Below are 21,241 nucleotides of genomic sequence, written 5' to 3' on the forward strand. Positions count from 1 at the left end.
CCAGTTTAGCTTATATAAAAAGGAGAAAAAAGCAGCAAGGAAAAATAATTCTCTATACAGAGCTATTTCCCATCTTATCCTCTTTAAGCTAGTTTTAAAGTCCTGTCCACATTTGAGCTTGTAGGGCTGCACATTCTCTTGGTAATGCCGCCTGTACTGTTTACCTGCCTGTCACTTCTCTCCTTTGACCTTCACGTTTGACCAAGTTTTAGTGATTTAAAATGCTTTTCCAGCCCACTTGGTGCTCTGGGATTACAGATGATGTAGAAATGGAACATTCTGTTATTTTTAATGGAAAAGCTACTAAGAATGCAATCAGAACAATCCAAGTGAATAACTTCCCAAGCAGACTCCTTGTGCTATGGATAACAGGATGGGGTAATGGACTGAAAAGGAAGAAGACAGTTGTAAATGTTCCCGTACATTGGAAAAGCAGAAATTTAGGCATTTGGTTCTGTATTAATTTTCACATTGGCCCCACACCTTCAGTTCTGTATTCATGCCCCTTCCCTCTAATTCTTAAACTCCTTGATCCTTTTTCTAAAAAGAGCTCAAAATCCACTTCAGTTTCATTGCTCCCTTCAGTTAGCCTCTCTGTATTATACAGGGCGAGACTGTGTCCGCAGCTAATTCTGCTAATACAACTTTAAAGAAGCCCAGGGATGAGACAGTAGTGAGGATTTCTATAGTATTGGCAGCAGACAGGAAGAAGCATCATATGAGAGCCAGAATTCCTCAAAAGGAGTGCTGTGGGTGAAAACGAAACAGTAGCAACAACAAACCATCTTTTATCAGAGGAGTGCTGAATTCATCAACATGAATTAACCATATTTCGCTCCAAAGGTGATAAGCAAAATCTTGTTTTTCTAGACATAAAAAAAAAAAAGCAACCCAAAGACACAAATAGTCCTGCTTCCTATACTAAGCCTTCCTTTGCTCTCTTAACTACCTATTAATAGAATCTTGAGCCCCTCTGAGTTTCAACCTGGTTAATATTCCAAACCATATTCTCCAGCTCTTTGTTATTTTTGTGGGGTTTTTTTTTCACTGTTTCTTACAGGTAAATTTTGTCCTCCCAGGCAGAGTACAGATTGTTGCTTTTACTTCTTCATTATTTCCTGCAGAATCTAATGTGGTGCTAGGTGCTAAGGAAATTACCCTCTGCAGCTCACTCACCAATCTATGAAAAAGTGCCAGTAGGATGAGAGAGATCCTTTGGTCCCTGTTCCCTGACAGAGCCCAGAGACAACATTAGATTGGGCACAAGGAATACTGGAGGGGGCAGGATTCTTTAGCTAATTTCTAGCAGGAGGATCTTTGTACTGACGTATTTCACCTCCATCCTCTGTATTGCAGACTGTACCTAGTCTAACCTGTACGTAAGATCAAACCTCCTGTTGCTACATGAGTCATAATCCACTGATTTCCCAACGTGCTTCAGTAAATCCCAGCCAGTGAAATATTTACATGCATACATTTGGCTTACATACGGCCATACTATATGCTTAATTTTTTTATGCCTCCTCTTGCAGCCTCAACTTCTCTGCCATATATGGTCAGAGAGGTTGTTTTCCATTTTATTGCCTTTATAGGCTTCTTTCTTTCTTGATCTCAGCACTAGTTCTGCTATTTTTTATGGTAATATTTGTATTTTTTCATTCATTCTTCAGATTTGGAAATTGGCATGAAATTAAACGTTGACTGATTAATATTCTAACAATAATGACAGAGCTTTTCTTGCTTGATTGCTCTCAAATTTCAACAAAGTTGTTGACCATTTTAGTTCTGAGATTTGGAGGCTTTTTTTCCTATGGAAGTTATACCCGGTTACCGTTTTTTTCTCCTATGGGAAAAGTCTTTTGAAAGCATGGTGGGCCTTTGAGGCAAACCACTGGACGGCCAGGTCGCCAGCCCCTGAGGGGACTCTGTTTGGCCATGGAGAAAGTCACCTTCCACTGAAAGGCAAGGGAATTACTCATAGCTCAAGACAACTAAAAGTGTAATTTCTCTCTTTGAGAAGGCCCCATAGGAAGCACTGGCTTTAAGCAAAATCTTTATGAAAGGATTCCTTCTCTGAATATTCCAAACAAGCCTCTTTGTTAGGACCAAGAGAGCTGACAACCAGTAGGGGAATCAAATCTCCCTTATCATTTCCAGACTATTTTACCTTGCTGCGAGCACCCTATTGGTGGGAGGGCCACAAATGGTTCTCTCGGGCTTCCCTCGGTCCACCACTCTGCCACTTCTGAAATGGCCCAGCCCTTTTTCAGCCTCCTATATTTGACTCCTACACCATGGGGAAGTCCCCCTTGGATTCCAAAAGAAAATTAAACTCCTTGGAATCCAAAACTAATAAACTTTCACAGAGTGGCCCCAGGTGGATTGGTTATCATGATATTTCAGTCTCACCTAACCAATAAGAGTGCTGGTTGGCAAGTTCCCAGGATGAATATTCTCATATGAGCAGTGGATTAGAGGAAGCCAAAAGATTTTCGGCCATCTACACGCTCAACTTACACCCCACCTGGGTTCTGAGGTAGAGATCTTGTGACAGTTGGGGCCCTGCAAAGCAATTAAAAGAAATAAAGCAAAGTATTATATTTTAATTGATGTAATCTTCAAGCTCCCAGTGGAATCTGGGGTGATATCTGACTAGAGTTACCCTAGGTATCAATAGATGACTATTCTGTGAAAGTGCATTTAGGAAGACAAAACCCCACGAATCCTGAACTTCATTAACATGTGTATCCGTTTTGGGATTTGGGGGTGGGGATTGGCTCAGACTCCCAGGACTGAAAATTGAAAGAAGCCACCTAGACTTTTCTGGGATCTGAACAAAGAGCCAGCCACAGGGGGTGGGGCAGTGGAGAGGGAGGTTGAGAGAGGGAGAAAGACAAGGGCAGGTGGTGGGGAAGACAGGAAGTGGGTTTATGTTTTTATTTGCTTTTCGAGTCTAGTACCTGGATATTAGACACACCGAACCACACTTTCCAAATCCAAACAGCTTTCATCCATCACTAACACCTCAGGGTTTGTTTCTGTTTTATTGTAAATTCCAGTCGAAGAAAGATAAACAGACAAGAAAAAACTGCTTTATACAGTATACAGAGTCAGATAGAAAATACAGAATGGAAAAGAAAGCCAACAACCAACAGATAAAAAGTGGAGACAAACCAAGGAAGAGTTCTAGCTGGTTGCAGATTCACTACCAGCTTGAGCGAGGTGCAGCGATGGTCTCAGCGGCTAATAGAAACTGTCTAGTGCCGTCAGTCTTATCTTTATGCCACACGGTGAAAGAAACAGACTTTATAAATGATGCATGGGGACATTTATTTCACTAATCCATTAAAAAAAGTTTGCTATTGATCAAGATATCCTGCTCATAAAAACAAGTTTTTAAAAAAACAACCCTTCCCGCCCCAAATGTGATCTGACAGTAGGAGCCACGTTGTCAGAAGCATGGGATGGAGCCGCGGGTCGGAACAGAATGGCACCATTGGGGTCTGCAGTCAGTTGGCCTTCGGGTGCCCTTCCCACCGAATCCACATTTCTCCACGAGGCTCGAGGCAAGGTTTAAAAAATACACAAGTGTCCCACAAAGCTTACTGTCATTTGATGGTTAAAGAGAAAAAAGAAAAAGGATTCAAATTCATGAGAGAGAAGAGGTCAGCTTAGGACAAAACTGGCATCCTTCATATGAATAATCAGGGTACCGTTTGGCCCCCAGGATAGCAGCTCTGACTAATTGTCCTGGCACGAAGAGGATGCTGACCTCTCCAACCAGCAAAAACGTGAATTAAGTTTGTCATCTTCCAAAGATGTCTTTATTGTAGTACATTCGGAACAGAAACAACGTGAGGACAATTTGATTCAAGGTGGTGGCAATGTCGGTAAAGGAGGAGGTGGTAGCGGCTGGCTGTTTGTTTCTCTCTCCCTCTGAATTTTCTAAGTTTACAATCAGAAATTGCATAGAATTTGTTTTCCACCAGCAAACGAAAACGCTCTGCGTGAAACTCTCAAGTGGTGAAGCCAGGCAAAGGCCAAGCAGCTGCTGGGAATTCTCACCCCTCCCATCAGCCCTGTGCTCTGGACCTTCCAAACTTCTCACACTTAGAGCAGTAACTAGCAGTCATCTGATAACCTGGAAAGCATCAGTAACTCCTATTTTGAGGATGGAAGAGAAGTTAAATGCTGAACCTAAAGTCACACAAAGGGAGGCAAGTGCCCAAGCTGAGGTTAGGACTCAAGAGTTCCTGGTTCCCAGTCCTGCGTACTAGGCTAAAAGACTCCACCTTTCTCCCAGGAACCTGGCAAAAGGTCTTTCCATTTAATGAATACACACACACACAGACACACAAACACACGTGCGTGTACATACACACTCTTACACCTAGATCTCACATTTAAGTAGCAGAAAACTATCCAATCCATGATAGCCTTGAGGATCTGGTCATAGGCAGCCACTAAATTTGGTTAAAAAGAGATGCAGTTGACAAAGTATGCACCATACCAACAGGGTGGCCCTGTCCTTCCTCCTCTGTGAACAGCACATTCCAACAGAAGTCAAGGCCATGGTATGGGAAATTATATTTACCCTTTCTGCTCCTTAAACAAAGCCCAGGATAATTTGTGCATTCTGTTCTCCTCTCCTGTCTTTCTTCAGAGACCACAGTCACAAAAGATCAAAATCAAACCCAATAATACTGAAAGTCAAAATAATAATAATAATAAAGAGAAAGAAAAGACAGATTAACTCTTGAAATCCCAGGCATATCTCTGAGAAAACTATGGGTTAATTGCTTTTTGGCATTTAAAAAGTATTTAATGGACTTTTATTTGAGACTCTCCACCTGATTCTTCCCAAGACCCTTTTCCTAAGCACTGGCAGGCTCCCAATTACCATACAGAAAGGAGAGTTCAGCACCTGAAATTTGATGCATTGGCAACTCCATATCCTAAAATTCTTGAGAAAGGAACAGGGATTATTTAGACTTCTATTCCCTAACCCAGCTTTCCCCTCCAAAAACCACAGAGCAAATGATCAGAACTGAGAAGATGGCAAAGAAAAGGGAAAAGAAAAGAACACTAACAAAAATATACAAATCCAGGAAAGAAAAACTTCCCTCGAGTTTAATTTTTTTTTTTTTTTTCCTGTAAGAACTAGACCGACGGTACAATGGCCCCTTCCTAGGGGGAGATTCAACTGATGATTCCACCAATTCATTGGACCTGCCTGGGCAGGGACCCCCACCCCCGATTCTGTGTTATTTTGGCGAGAGGAAAAGGCCCACTGGGGAAGATGGGTCCTTGTGCCCACGAGAGGGCGAATCCTTTGCCACTCGGGTGCAACGTCTCTGGGTGGACCCCGCTCCCCGACCGGGCACTGTCTCTGGCTGGGGCGTCAGGCTCTTTGATCTTTTTGTAAAGTGACTGGATCCAAAATCCGGAGAGAAGTGTTGCCGCTGTACAAATCCGGGCGCGCGGCGGACAGCGGCGCGGGCCCAGCCCCTCCCGCCTCCCCACCTGGCCTCCACGTGTCCTGTCGCCGCTGAGGCTACTCGGGCTCGCTGCTGTTGGTGGTCTTCTCCCACTCCAGGCTCTCCTCGCTGCGGGCGGGCGACGGCCGCGCCCGCAGGCCCTGGAAGCGGCGGCACTCGGGGCAGACGCGGATGTGCGTGCAGCCACGGGCCACCAAGGCCGCCTCCTGGGCCAGTCTCTGCGCCAGCTGGTCCGGCTCGCCCGCCCCGCACAGCTTGCCGTTGCTGAGCGTCGCCGTGCCCCGGGGCCGCCTCTCCTCGGGGACTGGGGGCCGGGGCGGAGGGACCCCAGAGCGCCGCCGGCGGGGGTGGATACTGTCCTGACACAGGATGATGCTGCGCAGCTCGGAAACCATCTCCTGGCAGACGGACACCTGGAGGAGACAGGGAGGTCACAGCCCAGCCTCTCAGAACCAGCCCCACGGCCCCCTGCGGGTGTGTTGGGATGGGGGGAGGAGGGGGTAGGGTTCACAGAATCATGTCACCTTACCTATGAAGATTATGTGACAGCCTCTCAAGCCATCTCACTCCCACCTCCTTTTTATGTTCAAATGCCTTCCATACCATAATGTTCAAGAAGAGCCCTAAAGCTGATAGTCCAATCTTTGAACACCTTCAAAGACAATGATCTCACCACCTTGGCAAAGAGCCCACACCATTTTTAGACATTTCCATTAAATGCTGCTTCCTACTACTGAGCTAACAATTTCTATTCCTGAAATTTTCATTCATTGATCCCAGCTAAATTTGGACCTTGAAACCTACAAAATAAGTAACCCCTCCACCACATGTCAGTCTCTCTAGCATTTGCGAAAGCTATCATGTGTCCCTGAACATTCTGTTCTCAGGCTACAGATTCTCATTTGTTTTAACCAACTGCTAATTGGCTGGAGATGGTGCATTCTAATGATAACTAAACCAAGAGCAACCACTACTACGACAGGTCCACAATCTCCTAGTAGGAAACACTTGACTCCAGCTGAGTTTCCAAATTCAGAATATTTTGGATATTTAGGATTTTAGGAAGGTAATACCATGCACAACAGTATATTATGTCTCACACTCAGTGAGCCTGGGGCAGACTCTAATTCAAACACATCAATATTTCTGTAGCAACACGTATATACACTCACAGTGCGTGACATAAAGACCATAAACATCAGTCAAATTTTGTCACTGAATGCATGTGCGTCAAACTTAAAATGAACTTGAAACTTACCAAGTTTTTTGAGTTTCAGAATTATAAATGAAGAATCATGAATCTGTGTTACTACTGTTATTATTATATGCATTTCACAAATGTGGAAGTGGAGGCTCAGAGAAGTTATATATCTTGCCAAAAAATAGTTGTCTAATAAATAGCTGAGCTGGAATGTGGACCTAAACCTATCTGACTCCAAGCCCATGCTCTGGTGAGTTCTGCACTCTGAGCAGGAAAGGACACTTTCCTGGACCGTCATGGGAGAAGTAGTCTTCTGTTCTTTCATGTTCTTTCATCCAGTCCTGTCAATGGGACAGTTGTTCTACCATAGCCAAATAGCTAACATTGCCTTTACTCTTCATTTTAGCTATTGGGAGTGTGCAAAGTCCTCAATGAATTTTTCAGTGTATGTCCAGACCATGAGCCTTGGGGAAAATAACCAAATGTGAAGCAGATGAAGACAGGCAGTCTCACCTAATGGAATATGTCCTGTGTCAGGACTTGAGACCAGGATCCTAAACCCACCATTGTCACCAAATAGTAGAGACTCTTGGCTAGTCACTTAACCTCTCTGTGCTTCTAATAACTGTGACAACAAAAACAACACTTGCCCAATCTATTACATGTGACAAGAATAGAACAACATATATTTATTGACTGTCTGTGTCAAGCACTGTGCTCTGCAGGGGAGATACAGGCATAAAAGACACAGTCCTTGCTTCAGACAGTTCAGTGTCTAGTAGGGGGTACAAAAACCACTGCAATGCAGTATGTGAGTGCTTCATGCATAGGTTATGATGGTGTTGGGAAGGAGGCAGAATGATCAACTCTACTGGTCCGGGGAGAAGGCAGGAGAAATGGGGCAGGTTTCAAAGGAAAGGGAATATCTGAACTAGGTCTTGTGGCATAAGTAAGTACCGCCACTATTTTAGAAATGGGTAAAGGGAGAAAGCCAGTAAAGTTGGAGACAGGAGTATGAAGGGAACCAAGAGAGCTTAGTGCCATGCAAGGCAAGGGAGGAGAGATTCTGGAAGAAACTGTCCACACCATCAAGGGGCACACTGAGGTCCAGTAAGGCTCGTGGATTCTCTTTGGTTTTGTCCACTGGGAGGGATCAGACCTTTTAGCAATGGCCTTTCAGTGCAGGGGTTGGGGAGAAGCCAGGCTGCCCTGGGTTGAGGACCAAACGGAGGGAGAGGAGACAAGAGATTCTCAGTCAGATCCCCTTGGTTTGGAAGATGCGAGGGAGAGGGCAAGGACAATAGAAATCTTGCTATTATTTTAAAATATGGCATAAACTTGAGCATACTTAAGGATTTGGGGGAGACAGCAGGCAGAAAAAATATATGGGAGAAAGAAGATAATCCTAGAGTAGCTGAAGAAAGACAGGATCAAGACACAGAAGGAGGACTGAGACATCTCCTGCTGCAGCTGTAGGGGTAACTGTAGCTGTGGGTAAATTTTTAGGTGGAGGTTTTAATTTGGGATTGGTCACTCCAATTTCTTGGTGATGTGGGAAGTAAAATTAAGCTCTATAGGCCTGGTGCAGTGGCTCATGCCTGTAATCCTAGCACTTCAGGAGGCCAAGGGAGGAGGACTGCTTGAGGTCAAAAGTTCAAGACCAGCCTGAGCAAGAGCAAGATCCCATTTCTACTAAAAATAGAAAAATTAGCCAGGCATCATGGCACATGCCTGTAGTCCCAGCTACTTGGCAGGCTGAAGCAGAAGGATTGCTTGAACCCAGGAGTTTGAGGTTGCAGTGAGCTATGATGAGGCCACTGCATTCTAGCCTGGGTGACAGAGCAAGATCCTGTCCCAAAAAACAAACTAACAAACAAAAAAAGCCCCACATAAAACAAAAATCTCTATGCATGCAGAAGCAGAGGGGCTTGAGGAATGGGTGGTAGTGTGGAAGGCCTATGTGGGAAACAGGAGAGGCTGAGCACAGAACAGTAGAGTAGTGGCAGGCAGTGTTGGGTCAAGGTCCTATTTGGGACCTCCATAGACTTCCAGGGTCACTGTCTGTACCTGTATGAGATGTTTCTCCAGTGCCAACTAGGGAAGAAGGTTTCAGGAAGGTTTCAAGTGGGGAGACTGAGATAGAGACTAGTGTACTTTAAGAAAACCTAACAATGCAATTAACATGTAAGGATCTGTGTACCCTCTCCGGGGTGGAATGGAAGAATGGGGTAAAGGCTTCTTCCTTCTTCTCAGACTCTTCAGTCTGTGTAAAGTGCATACTAATCACATCTCTAAGTCATATTTGGGGAATTAAGCTTATTCAAAATCCCTGAGAAGGAAGATATAATTCTTGGGTTTACATGAGTAGGAATGACGCTAAGGATCTTTACCTATAAGGCAAAAACATGCTCAAAATAGAAGGACTGAGGTCTTCTCCATAAGCAACCTAGTTCTTTCACCTATTTTTCTTTATTATACTACATCTGAAATTATAGTTCTGTAAGGCTTTGTTGTTCATAAAACATTTTTCACATATTTATTGCTGGGCTGTTTCAAAGAAGAATCTGAAGCACAGAGAGGTTAAGTGCCGCTTCTGTGGCTGCGTGATTACTAAGTCCTACCCTGGGGACCTGGGATTCTTCCCACTGTGCTTCTTGTGGGCACTCTACCCTCCTGCGGGATTTCACAGGTTCTGTTTGAAATGACTTTTACACGTGCGTGAGCCCGGGAACTTTTTACCCTGTCTGCCAACCCTTTGAAGTTTACCTCAGTTGCTTCTGAGTGCCTGAGAGTCCACAAAAACTCCAACATAGCCATAAAAATGGCCACGATTAAGCCACAAATAAGAACCACAAAGATTCCACCAATATTCTCCATTCCCAGGCCTGTAAGAGAGTGATAACAAATGGAAAATAGTGTAAAAGAGCAGGAAGACATAATCATTCTACCAAAAATGTCAAAGTCATTTAAACAACAAGAACTTGAGTCTTATAGATGTTTTAGACACACATTCCATGAAGAGATTTTAATTATCTGTTTTAACAAATGTAGCATAGTTGGAATAAAATGGAGGAGGAAGATCTTGCTGCAAATAAAGGAGACTGGCAGGAAACCTACAAAGTGGGTCTGGGGGTGGGGGTGAGGATCATCCTGAAAAAAGGGCTCAGGTCAAATCTGATTTAGCATATAGGGATACGACACCAAAAGTACCAGTACATTCCAGCAGTGTCATAAAAATTTTAGTCAATCTTCCTAATATTGTGTTTGCATGATGTTTGCAACTGTTTTAACCAAACCATGGATAGTAAAAATTGTGTTTACCTATCTGTATCAGCATGTTACTAAAATATTTACTTATAAAGTAAAACTTTTTATCATACCAAACTAGTGGTTCCCAAACCCGGCTGCCATCAGAACTGCCTAGAAATCTTGTTAAAAATATAGGTTCCCGGGTCTTACCGCAGACCTACTGAATCAGTGTCTCTGAAGACGGGGGCCAGGAATCTGTATTTCTAAACAAGTTTCACAGGTGAGTCTTCTTCAGGTAGGCCTAAAATTAATTTACAAATTGGTATTTTTGGAAGCGTTGTGTAAGTTTTTAAGTTTCTCGAAGTCAGGTATAGTTTCTGGTTGTATCCTCATTGCCTAGCATGATACCTGGCATATAGTATATATTCAATACATATTTATAGAATTATATGGCTGTTTCATTTCCACAGTGTCAGACATTGAGCTTAGCTATGTAACTAAATGCTGTTTTGGCATTAGAGAAACGCGAACTTTAGGGGGCGCACCATACACACGTGAAACCCTAATTCAGCAGGGGCCACCATCATACATCAAAAGACATCTTTTATCCAGGAAAATGCCAAGAGGGTAGCTTATGTCCTGTGCTCTTCAGGAATGCCTGTTCCATTTAAATGCCTGTTCAATTAGTAGTGTCATCGCAGAACACAGAGCTGTGTTCGTGTCAGGACAGTCAGCTTTGCACAACGCTATGAGATGAGCCACAATTCAGGAGCAGAAATATGACGCTACCTTCTGCACTTTGGAAAGCTGGAAAAAGCCCTACCTGGCCATTTCAAGATGACTTGAGTTGCCTCTCACAAAGCCGCAAGTGGATATCTGGTTTTTGTTTTGTAAAAAACGCCCAGTGCAGCAGCAGTCCCTGCCTACACTGAGAATCCGCTTACAATGGCTCTGAGGCTCACGCGACGAGTGCATGAGGTGGACTGTACTCTCTGGTCTGCAGGGCCACACAGTCAACTCCTGAGCACCTGTGTGAATGCGGGTTCCTCTATTCTGAATAATCAGAAATGGGGGATCCTTATAAAGCTCAATTCTACCTTAAGGGTTAAAACCTTTAAAACACTTACCTTTGAAGGTCCCGCCTCACAAAGAAAATGTGCCTACATCCTATGTTAACACCTGCCTTTCTAACCTGAAGTCATATGGTAGAAGGCTTTTGACTGTGGGAGCATGAGGATCCACAAGAATGAGGGGACAAAAAGGCCACTTAAGAGGGAATGCACCAAGGATCTGGTTGGGGTTTGCAGGCAGACGCTCCGGCCCACAGGTTTAGGAGTGGTGAGCACCGGGGTATGAGGATGTATAACTGAGCCACATGGATGAACTAGTTTCTCCAGCCAGCCCCTGTGGAGGGAGGCTGGATGGAGATCCCTAGTGAAAGGCAGGTGACAATGGTGATACTAAGGATGGCCACCTGCTCAGGTAATGGGCGTCTCCAAACGACTGTTGAGATGCTACAGGATTCCTTGATCACTTGGGGATAGTTCTGCCTGAGACAGAAAAAAGGGTGAAAGGGTCTCACCTTCCTCTTGTTTCTATAGGGGGGAGGGTATTCTCCCCCCTTCTAGGTCTTCTTCTGGTACCCATGTTCTAGCTGCATCCCCAGCCTCCCCATCGGTCACCACCCCATCCCCCTCCGATCTTCTCCCCACGGCTCTTCCCTCAGCACACATGCATGCTCATGTTTCTCCCTCCTTAAGGAAAAAAAAAAAATCCTCCCTACCTTCTCCGACGCTGTCTAATCAACACCCCTTCTCTCTCCTTCCTTCCGTGGCCAAGCTTTTTGAGAGTTGTCTATATCAGAACTATTTTAAGACCTTCTAAAAGCCCTTAAAAACACTTACATTTGGAGGCCCCATCTCAAGCAGAAGAAAATGCACCCACATCTTATGTTACATGCATTTTTAAAATTTTGCTTCTGATATCACAAAGCGGCAAGAAACAATTAATTTACAATTGGCTGTGATTCCTCAGCAATCGTTGTGCATACAGGGGAATGTTGCAAAATGAGAAAATCTAATAAAAAATTGTTTCTAAATGAAATGAAGTTTTTATGAATGTTAGATTTAAAAATTAATGAAGTTGAAATGTTACATTTTGGAGATATTTAATTAAATATGTCTTCATTTAATTTTACAGCTTTCTTTTTGCATTTTGAAACCAAACATTTTTTTTCAGACCTCAGACATAATTTTGGACACTTGAGAAGCTTTTAGGCCCTAGATACTCTGTCTACGGTGTCTGAAGGAGAAAACAATTCTGTTTTGAATATATTTTGTTCTTCCTCGCACCACTAAAATCACCCTCACCATGGTTGCCAATGAACATTTTGTTTCTAACCAACTAGAAATTTTCTTCATGACCTCTCTTAGCACTTGACATTGTCAACCACACCCCCTCTTGGCTTTTTATAAAGCCATCGATCGCCACTCCCTTCTAACCTTCTCAATCTCCTTTGCTTGCTCTGGGGCACATTTTCTCCTTACTTTTCTACATTTGGTCTCTTGTCTGTCCTCTATGGACTGGCTCTTCATTACCAAGTCCTGCTGATTTTAACTCCTAAATATTTTTCAACTCCTTACCCTTTTCTCTATCCCTTCTACCACTTCCCTAGCTCAGGTGCCCACTATCTCTTGCTCAGACTATGGCAGTAGCCTCCCAAATGATTTCCCTGCGTGTAGCTATTTCCTCTTCAACTCAACCCTCCATGTATTTGCCTGAGTAATCTTTCTGAAATGCAAAATCTAAGTACAACACATCCTCTAGTAACACAGACCTGTTTATAGTTCCCAGAACACGGCGTCATGGCTCCTACCTTCCGAACCTTTGCTCCTTTAGTATCTCTGCCTAGGACCTCCCCCACTCCCCAGATCCACACCTGGCTAACCTCAACCTTTCCTTTAAGACTTAGCTCAGGGACCACTTCCTCCAGTCCACCTTCTCTGATCTTATTTGACTCTGTTATGTATACCACTTTTGTGTTTCACTAATAATACATTGTGTGTCACTCTAATAGTGCATAAAATAATACATTAGTTTAAGTTTATATATCTGGGTTTCCCACTAGACAGTGAGTTCTTTGAAGGGAAGAACTATGCCTTGTTCAACTCTGTAACCCCACAATCATGGTTCCTGGCCCATAATAAGAGATCAATAAATGTTTGTTGAAAGAACGAGCAGAAAGAAAAAGGATATAGACATTCCAGATGTACAGGCCTATATTACCAAAAGCTTTGGATCCATATGTATTCATTCCTAGTCAACTTTTGTTCAGATAATAGTAAACCATGACAGCCCTTGCTGAGCACTCCAGCCTGGTCACAGAAGCAGACAGCCCGACTGTACTGAGCGGCGGCTAACATTGGCATGGGTAATCCATGCCGCGGACGGCCTGCATTGGGTGGGGCTGTGGGAGAGCATTATAAATGGGTATGTGGTCTGTGCGGGGGATAATTTTGATTAGATTAGGGAAAGCTTCTTGGAGGAGGGAAAGCTTCTTGGGGTTATAACAGGAAGCTGGTCAAAACCATGAGTCACTAAAACACCCCACAGTGTTTCTTTCCCAGCTTCTCGCATTTCAGGTCCAGTTAATCATGGGTGTTGGCTCCAGCGTGCTGATTCCTGGCTGAGCGGCCCCCTCCTCATAGAAGTGAGGCTTGTATACCACTCCTGCCTTTAGGAAGTTATTGGAAAGAGAAAGCAAGAATAGATTGCTGGCAGAGTCAGAGCGGAGAAACAGATGGAGTGAGGAGCGGGAAAGGGAAAGTTCGGAGAGAGCAGCAGTTCCATTTAACACTGTCATCGCTCATTCTCCCGGAAGTCAAGTGCCTGCCAGAGCACACAGCCATTAATCAGAAGGGGCCTTCTACATGGACTCCCTCCAGCCTACGAGGCCCTTGCTGCACTCACAGATGCCGCGGCACCTGCAAGAGGGACTGGGAAGCTCGCTAGTCACTTCCTCCCTTCCCTTCTTCAGATGGGACCGCATGTAAGCCATCCAGACAGATGGCTTTAAAACTGGGATTCTCTCCTCTCAGCTAGGCCCCAGCAATCAAGCTACATGAGCTCAAATAGAATCAAACTCTCCCCCCCCAAACTCCTGGTTGGTTAAATACTAACTTTGGTGTCACCCACAGGTTGCCTACAAATACAAATGATAGTTCACAAGTGCAAATGAATGACTTTCTTTGTCTCTAGAACTGCAAAGGGGAATGGACCCTGGAAGAGAGTGCCTTTGAAGAGAGTCGGATTTCTACCCCTCCTCTTGCTCTTCCTTTAGTTCTGACTAGCTAAGAAGCACTTCTTGGATTCAGGTACACTTATGTCTTAGCCCTTAAAATCCCCACTTATCTCTAGGTAGCACTGTGGAGTTTTACAACTAAGATATAGAGGGGAAGCTCATTTTGAACAGGCGGGCAGGGGCTGTAGCCTGGGAGGCAAAGAGGCAGTTGCACAGAATTCACATGTAGAGAGAGAGAGGACAGACTAATGCCATAATCCCAGCAAAAGACAGTGTATTTGCTCCTAGATATCAGTCAACAAATCTTCCTTGAATAGCTCCCATGAGCTGGGCACTATGCTAGGTGCCGTGGCTGTGTCCAATGTTGGCACCATTTGGCAAGAACACGGATTCTTGAACCAATATGGCTTTCAAGCACTTTCTACTTCAGAACCATATTCACCTGTAGTCATGCAAATATATCAAATGGTCCCATTTCCATCGTTTTATTTGTTGTAAATAGCAACTTCATGTGCCCATGTGTAAACTGACCTATATGACCTTCCCAGAAAATGCAAAGTGATTCATCCTGTTTGTGCTGCTGAGGCCTATGAAATCGTAAGCTTGCCACTTCCGCTTGCACTCACCATGACATCTGTTGGCTAGACCTAGCAGATTCTGGAGAGAGTAATAGGAGAAAAGTAGGGGAAAAGGACACAAAATAGAAGAGGGATGGGAGAGGCATTTGATAAATTGCAAAATTTATCAAAACACAAGTTATGGGAGAGGCACTTTATAATTCATCAAAATATGAGCTCAAGTATCTCATTTTTAAAAACATTTGCTATCTCATTCAATTATCCTTAAAAACACTATAAAGGAGGCTCACTGTCCCCATTTTACCCTTAAAAGAAATGGAAATTCAGAGAACTTAAGTTGCCCGTGTTTTCATAGCTAAGATGTGAATTCTAGATAAATCTGATTCCAAAGCTAATGTTCTTTATAAATATAAATCTGACTTTCATGAGTGTTTAATATGAGCGTTTCCTACAAGCAAGGTTACCAGGCTAAATATTTCAATTCAATCTTTACAGTTACCTGTGAAATAGGCACTACTCTCACCTGCATTTTCCTGACAAGGAAACTGAGGTGCACAGTAGTCAGGCAACTTGCCCAGGGTTCCACGGCTGACAAGCGGAAGTGCCCACATCCAAACTGAAGCCAGGGCCCTACCCCCTACCCCTCTCCCTTCACTCAGTGTCCACTCAGGCTGCAGGGGTGGGATGGCAGAGCTCAGTATGGCACCTCCACGACTGACTCATTCCTGGGACCTCTAGAGGGATGGCGGTGGTGGTGGAGAATAGGATATTCCATGTATGGGCTTATAAAATCCCATACAGCTTATAAAATCCCCTTCTAGCCTTCAGAACACTACATCAAGTGTTTTAATAGATGATTTATTGACTTAATCTTGGCTCAGTTTCCAGACAAAGGTGGGCTTATAGTCTTTATAATTCTGACACCATTTGCCTTTCTGGAAAGCCCTCCAGGGTTTCTCTGTCTCTCAGCGATGGATCTGATTTGATTAGGGAGAGGCTTCCACAACAGCATCTCTGGGACCCTAGCTAAAGTCTGACATTCAGGTTTCCAGCCTCTGTGCTCCCCAAAGAAACCTGAGAGCTGGGATCACCAGGCTGGGCCCCCTGAGAAGAAAGAGAGGGAAAGCATCCGGAGTCTCCCCGCCCCCATCGCTGGCCCCCACTCTCGCTAAGATGTCTCACACTTTCGTTCCCACTGTGCCAGACAGCAAACTTCCTGTTCTCCAAGGATTCCGTGAGTCAATGCCACTGGCCTCTTTTCCATTCTTGAAAGGGGACCCTGATTTTCACAGCCTGGTGGTGTATTTATGTTCCTTTGAAGCCCTATTGTGAGCTCGTGTTTTTCAAGATAAAGGTATTTAATTCCCTTGGAGTTCACCGACCACCTTTTTGTCTAGCAATTGTTCTGCAAAGACTTTGGTAACCCAATCTTGCATTGGGATGCCAGCATCTGTGAGTGGCTAGTGATATTTCTTTTTATAGGAGCTGAGTGAGAAAATAAATAAAATAAGTGTTTTTGAAAAGAAAACGCAGAGGAAAATGAAACAGCTTGGAATGAAGCCTGCTTCTTTTTGTAATCTCCAGTTTTCCACAGGACCTGCCATTTCATTTTTTAGCAGCGTATGAAGGTAGATGTTCACGATGCGGGGACAGTCAGAGGGGGCGATGAAGTGGAGGGGTAATGTTGTGGCTCTAACCAGAGCCAAATCAGACCTGGCAAAGAGAGTCAGGAGTGGCGGCATCTTCCCTATGTTAGGATTCTTCTCTGGAATTTGGCAGTGCTACCTGAGCTGTAATCCTGGATTAGAAGTGGGGTAAGCACCAGTTCCATTTCTTTGAATTTCTCACATTTTAATAGGATAACAAAGCAGAAAAAGATTATGTTAGGCACTGTCGTGTTGTCTGGTACATTCTAATTAAAATCGAAGTACCCATAGCCACTCTCCATTTCTGAGATCTCTGTACAAAGGACCCCTCACAGTTTCCTTCACCTCCATCCGTCTGTACCTGTTCCATGTTCCTCTCGTTCCTTTAGGCACATGTGGAAGCCAACTGATTCGATTTATAGAAAGAAAGAGCACCTAGGACCTGCTGTGGAAAGCAAATGAAAACTACTGCCCTCTGTTCCATTTGGGACACAAGGAAAAAAATGTTCTTGTGGCCCAATTCTTGGTGGCCATTTAAAGACTTAAAGGAAGAGGTCTTTGGGGTCATACCAGTCCTGTTTTTCTGAGTCCCTTGAGCAGTGAGTTATAGACCATAGTGAGTCTGATGGCTCATTTGCCAGAGAGAGATCAAGCAATGGCGCCTCATGTTTCAGACTAGTGCTTCTTGCTGGGCTTGGAGGACATCACATGGAATTTCACTCTAGCCAAGAGGCCTTTTAGCATTTCTGAATAATGTTTGCTTGGGCCTCGGCCATGGCAAAAGTGGGCCACACATTAAACTGGCACTAGCTGCTGTGGCTGGGATGTTAGTGGAAGGCCTGGCTTGCATGGTGATTTGCACAGCATCTTCCAGACAGCCCCACTCTTGGATGTTGCCTCTTACTATAGTAACATGGCTCACCCTTTTGTTCCAAAGGATGATCGCAGAGAGGCAAGTTAACACTGGTTGGTTGACAGGACCCAGGCATCTTCTGATGCATTTGGGACCTGGGCAGGATGACTTCCACTGTTTATTTTCCCTTTCATCTGTTCTGTTCTCTTCCTCATGCCAGGGAACATTTGGTCCTAAAGTGCAGTGAAGAGAACCTCCCTGTTCACTTCTTTCCATCTTTCCTGGGAGCCTGATCTCCCTATCTGTCTCCCCTCTCCCTCCATTGTGAACTCTGTGTCAGTCTTCCTAGGACTCTGTGGACCCGTCTAAACCACTGTGGGATGGGCGAAGAATTTCTAAAACCAACTACTGAAAAATTATAACTTTATTTTATATAAATGAATGAACCTAATTTCTACTTCAAATTTCCATTTCCAACTGATTGCCAAAAACATAAAGACTTTTTAGTCATTTCAGGTTTCAATCCATTAAATCCAGTGTTTTCTCCATCCCCCCTTCTCCCCAAGTTATATTTTGGGTCTGGGGTTGGGAAGAAGGACCACTATGTGTCATAGTAGGAAGGTGGGGTAGATGTCTGGTTCAAAGATGGATTTCACTTAGATTTCTAATATCCTTGCCTGGGGCCTAGGAAAACTCAGGCCTTTCTTTGGGTCCTCTCTACCCTGGGTCCCCATGTGCCATCTCTCATGTCCCCACTCCGCTGGGGCATGGCACATATTTCTTAGGTTTGCCAAACTCCAGAAGCATGCACAAATCTCTTTATAACTCTTGGAATCCTCAGCTAATTCTAGGAGTGGTATCTACCACTCTCCAGCTCCCAGAAGGGCAGGGACCAGCCATGTTTTCTTTTCTACTCAGAAGCTCCTGTCCTGGCCAGGGCATCCTTTTATCTGGTTTGTAGACTTGGTGGCCTCGCGCTCTTATTTTGTTTTTTGTTTTTTTTCACTCTCTGACTTCTAACATCAACTTTATGCCCAGATCCCTTCAAGTATTATCTTTCTGTATTCCAAAGTACTTCTCTAGCAAATTAAAAACCTTGCCTTCCAAGAACATTGTCTCTATTGTGAGTTGTGAGAACTGATTTTAGAACTTAAAGCCAATAATTTGGCTTTGTTTCTCCTGAAGCAATTGCTATCCCTTGGGACCAAGGATGCCACTAAGAGCTGAGAATTTAACATCCCATAGCACCTGCTTTCATCATGCACATCTCACAGTAGAACCTTGATGATGGCCGCCAAGTCTCTCAAACCCAGTCCAGTGCACTGTTCGTGTGCCAAGGTGTCTGGCAAAGCTATGGCATCATTAGAGGCATCTTCCTGAAACACTGATTTTACTTGGAGCTTGGGTGGGAAAAACTTTTTTATGTTAAATAAACATGTCTATATTATGGAGTAAGATGCAAAATCCACATGTATTTTTGAGACTAAACAGAAGACTTCAAGGAAATTTCAAGCACAGTGGGCTGCTTTAGACTATGTCCCAGATCCCCAAGAGTTCACATTCAGTCTTCTCTGCCATTTGTCCCTCCCATGAAAAAGTGTGAGACAGACTGGTTTGCAGATGCCTTTGCCCAACCTTCAACACCCTCTTAACTCCAACCTCATCCTACTTACTCAAACCAAGTTCTGAGTGCAGCACTTGTGCTCCACAACATTCCTAAAGCAGTGACTCCTAAAGGACCCTTCAAGGTCCAGCCAAATGTCTCTGCAAAGCCTTCCCTGACTATTCCTCAGAACCATCACTTCCTCCTCTGGGCTTCCAGATACTTTCTTTATAGTTCTATTAAAGCACTCCTATAGCCAAACATTATAGTAACTATCTGTGCCTCTCTCTAGGTTCTAAACCTCTTGAGGGCAGGGCCATGTCATATTCCTTTTTGCGATTAGACAGCCTCACACAGTTCCTGGGACGCAGTGGTTTACAATACTGTTTGTTGGCTGCAATGGGAGCTACATGAACACTTTCCATGCTAATACCTGCGATGTCGAGGCTCCTGTGTGGGATGAAACAAACACAGGATAAGGATGGAAGTGGTACCTAGTCAGGAGGACCTTGAGATTCTTGCCCATTCATTCATTCATTTGCTGTTCATTCTTTCACCTAATACTGATGTCAGGTGATGTGCTGGGCACTGAGACACAAAAATGAACATGACACACTCCCTGCCTATGAGTTGCTTATTGTCTATGGGGGGAAAATGTCACCAGACACAAAATAAATGCCCTAAGTGTTGATTTTTGAAGAGCTCTTCAGCCTTAAGAAGCACTGAATGGATGGGCATATTTGCAGCTTGGGGACACTATTTGGACTGCTCATTGTGCCTTAATTGCTCCTTCAGGCCTAGATTTCGGAATAAAATTAGTTGTCATTTACTTTTTGCCAGGCACTTTGCTGAGAGCTTCATATGATTTATCTTATTTAATCTTCACAATAGCCCTGGGAGATGGCCATGCTATTATTACCTCTATTTTCCAGAAAAGGAAACTGAGGCTCAAAGACATTTCCTAGTGTCTGTTATGACAAGGGCATCTATAAGTGGAGGCCATTTGAAGCAATGACCATGATCTTGAGCCCTGTCAAAACTGCCTCAGGAAAGAGAACCATCCCAGCACTGTCAGTAGAACAAACGGTGTGTAGGAGGGTAAAAGTTTAATGAGCTGCATTCCATGGACTTTGGGTGAGATCTCAAATGGGAGAGGGAGGGTCTAGGTCGAGGTCCCTGGTGAAGCCTGTAAGGTACCCGGATCCTGTGCCACCTTTCCTGTGCTGGCCAGCTTTGCTCCTCTCCTCCTGTTCCTCCACAGAGATGAGCAGGAGACATAACACACATGAATATATGTACAAACGGAAGGTTTTAGGGTTCAGGGATGAAAGGGGGACCTGGGGAGATGGGATCAACTCAGTAGTGAGACTTAAGGGGAAATGAGCCCCAAGAGACCAAATGGGATCGGGTTTAAAAAGGACAGGAAAGCCCAGGAAATCCCAGGCTAATGGGAAGAAGGAGAGAAGAGAGATTTGGAGCTGACCGGAGCTTGCAGCCTGGACATGATGGGTTAATAGCAGGAGCCTTTGGAGGTCCCTGTACTGCCCTTGGCCACAGCTGTTTGGCTCCAGTCTCCCTTTTCAACGTCTCTGCACCACCACGTACGCTCAGTCAGCTGTTCAGAGGCAGGAACAACTGACTGAGAGTGGGGAGCTCTGGGTGCCAAGCTGTTCAGGAGAGTAATTCCAAGCACAGTTCCACGAGTCACTCTAGCATGGCCCAGGAGAACACAGTAATTGGTAGCTTTTCACAGCTAGCAGTAGCTTTCATCACACATCCGACAAACGCTGAGTACCTATTAGGTGCTGGGCTCTATGGTGGAGGCTGGGGCCACAGAAGCAAATGAGACTGGGTCTTAGGGGCCAGCAACCAAGCAGAGTAGACCAGGAGTTGCAATGTAGTATTGAGTGCTCTGTCCAAAGTCTCAGAAAGCCCCCGACCCACCAAGGCCTTCTAAGAAGATGGACACCTGAACATTTCTTCTATGTCACTTATCGATCAGAGGAAGGACCCAAGGTCCTTCTGCTTTGGGCCCCAGGCCTACCTCTGTGTTCCACTTTAGACAGCTCCAGGGCACAATGCCACCACTGTATCCCTCCATATCTAGGTGAGAGGTACCCCTGCCCACCATTCTCAAGTTCATTATTATCACGGAGCAACATCAATGGATGCTGACTTACCGATAATCCAATTCCAGGTCCGGCCATGGATTGTTTCCAATCCATGTGTCTTTCTTGTGGGAAGAAGATGGCGGAGGAGCATTTTGCCACCCAAACCTTCCCTGGTATGAACCCTTTACATGGCCCCACTCCC

General features: G+C 44.5%; 1 protein-coding gene across 1 annotated transcript in view; it reads right to left on the minus strand.

Moving 5' to 3' along the window:
• Window positions 1–2,922: 2,922 nt before the first annotated feature.
• The window catches only part of GRIK4 (glutamate ionotropic receptor kainate type subunit 4), a 296,004-nt gene continuing 277,685 nt past the window's right edge, over window positions 2,923–21,241 (minus strand). The window contains exons 18-19 of the mRNA XM_069468807.1: window positions 9,466–9,584; window positions 2,923–5,911 (exon numbers count right to left, since the gene is read on the minus strand). Of these exons, the coding sequence (XP_069324908.1) occupies window positions 5,555–5,911; window positions 9,466–9,584 (476 nt within the window). The 3' untranslated portion in view covers window positions 2,923–5,554. The remainder of the gene's footprint in view (window positions 5,912–9,465; window positions 9,585–21,241) is intronic.

The sequence above is a fragment of the Eulemur rufifrons genome, chromosome 6, assembly GCF_041146395.1.
Source record: "Eulemur rufifrons isolate Redbay chromosome 6, OSU_ERuf_1, whole genome shotgun sequence".
NCBI lineage: Eukaryota > Metazoa > Chordata > Mammalia > Primates > Lemuridae > Eulemur > Eulemur rufifrons.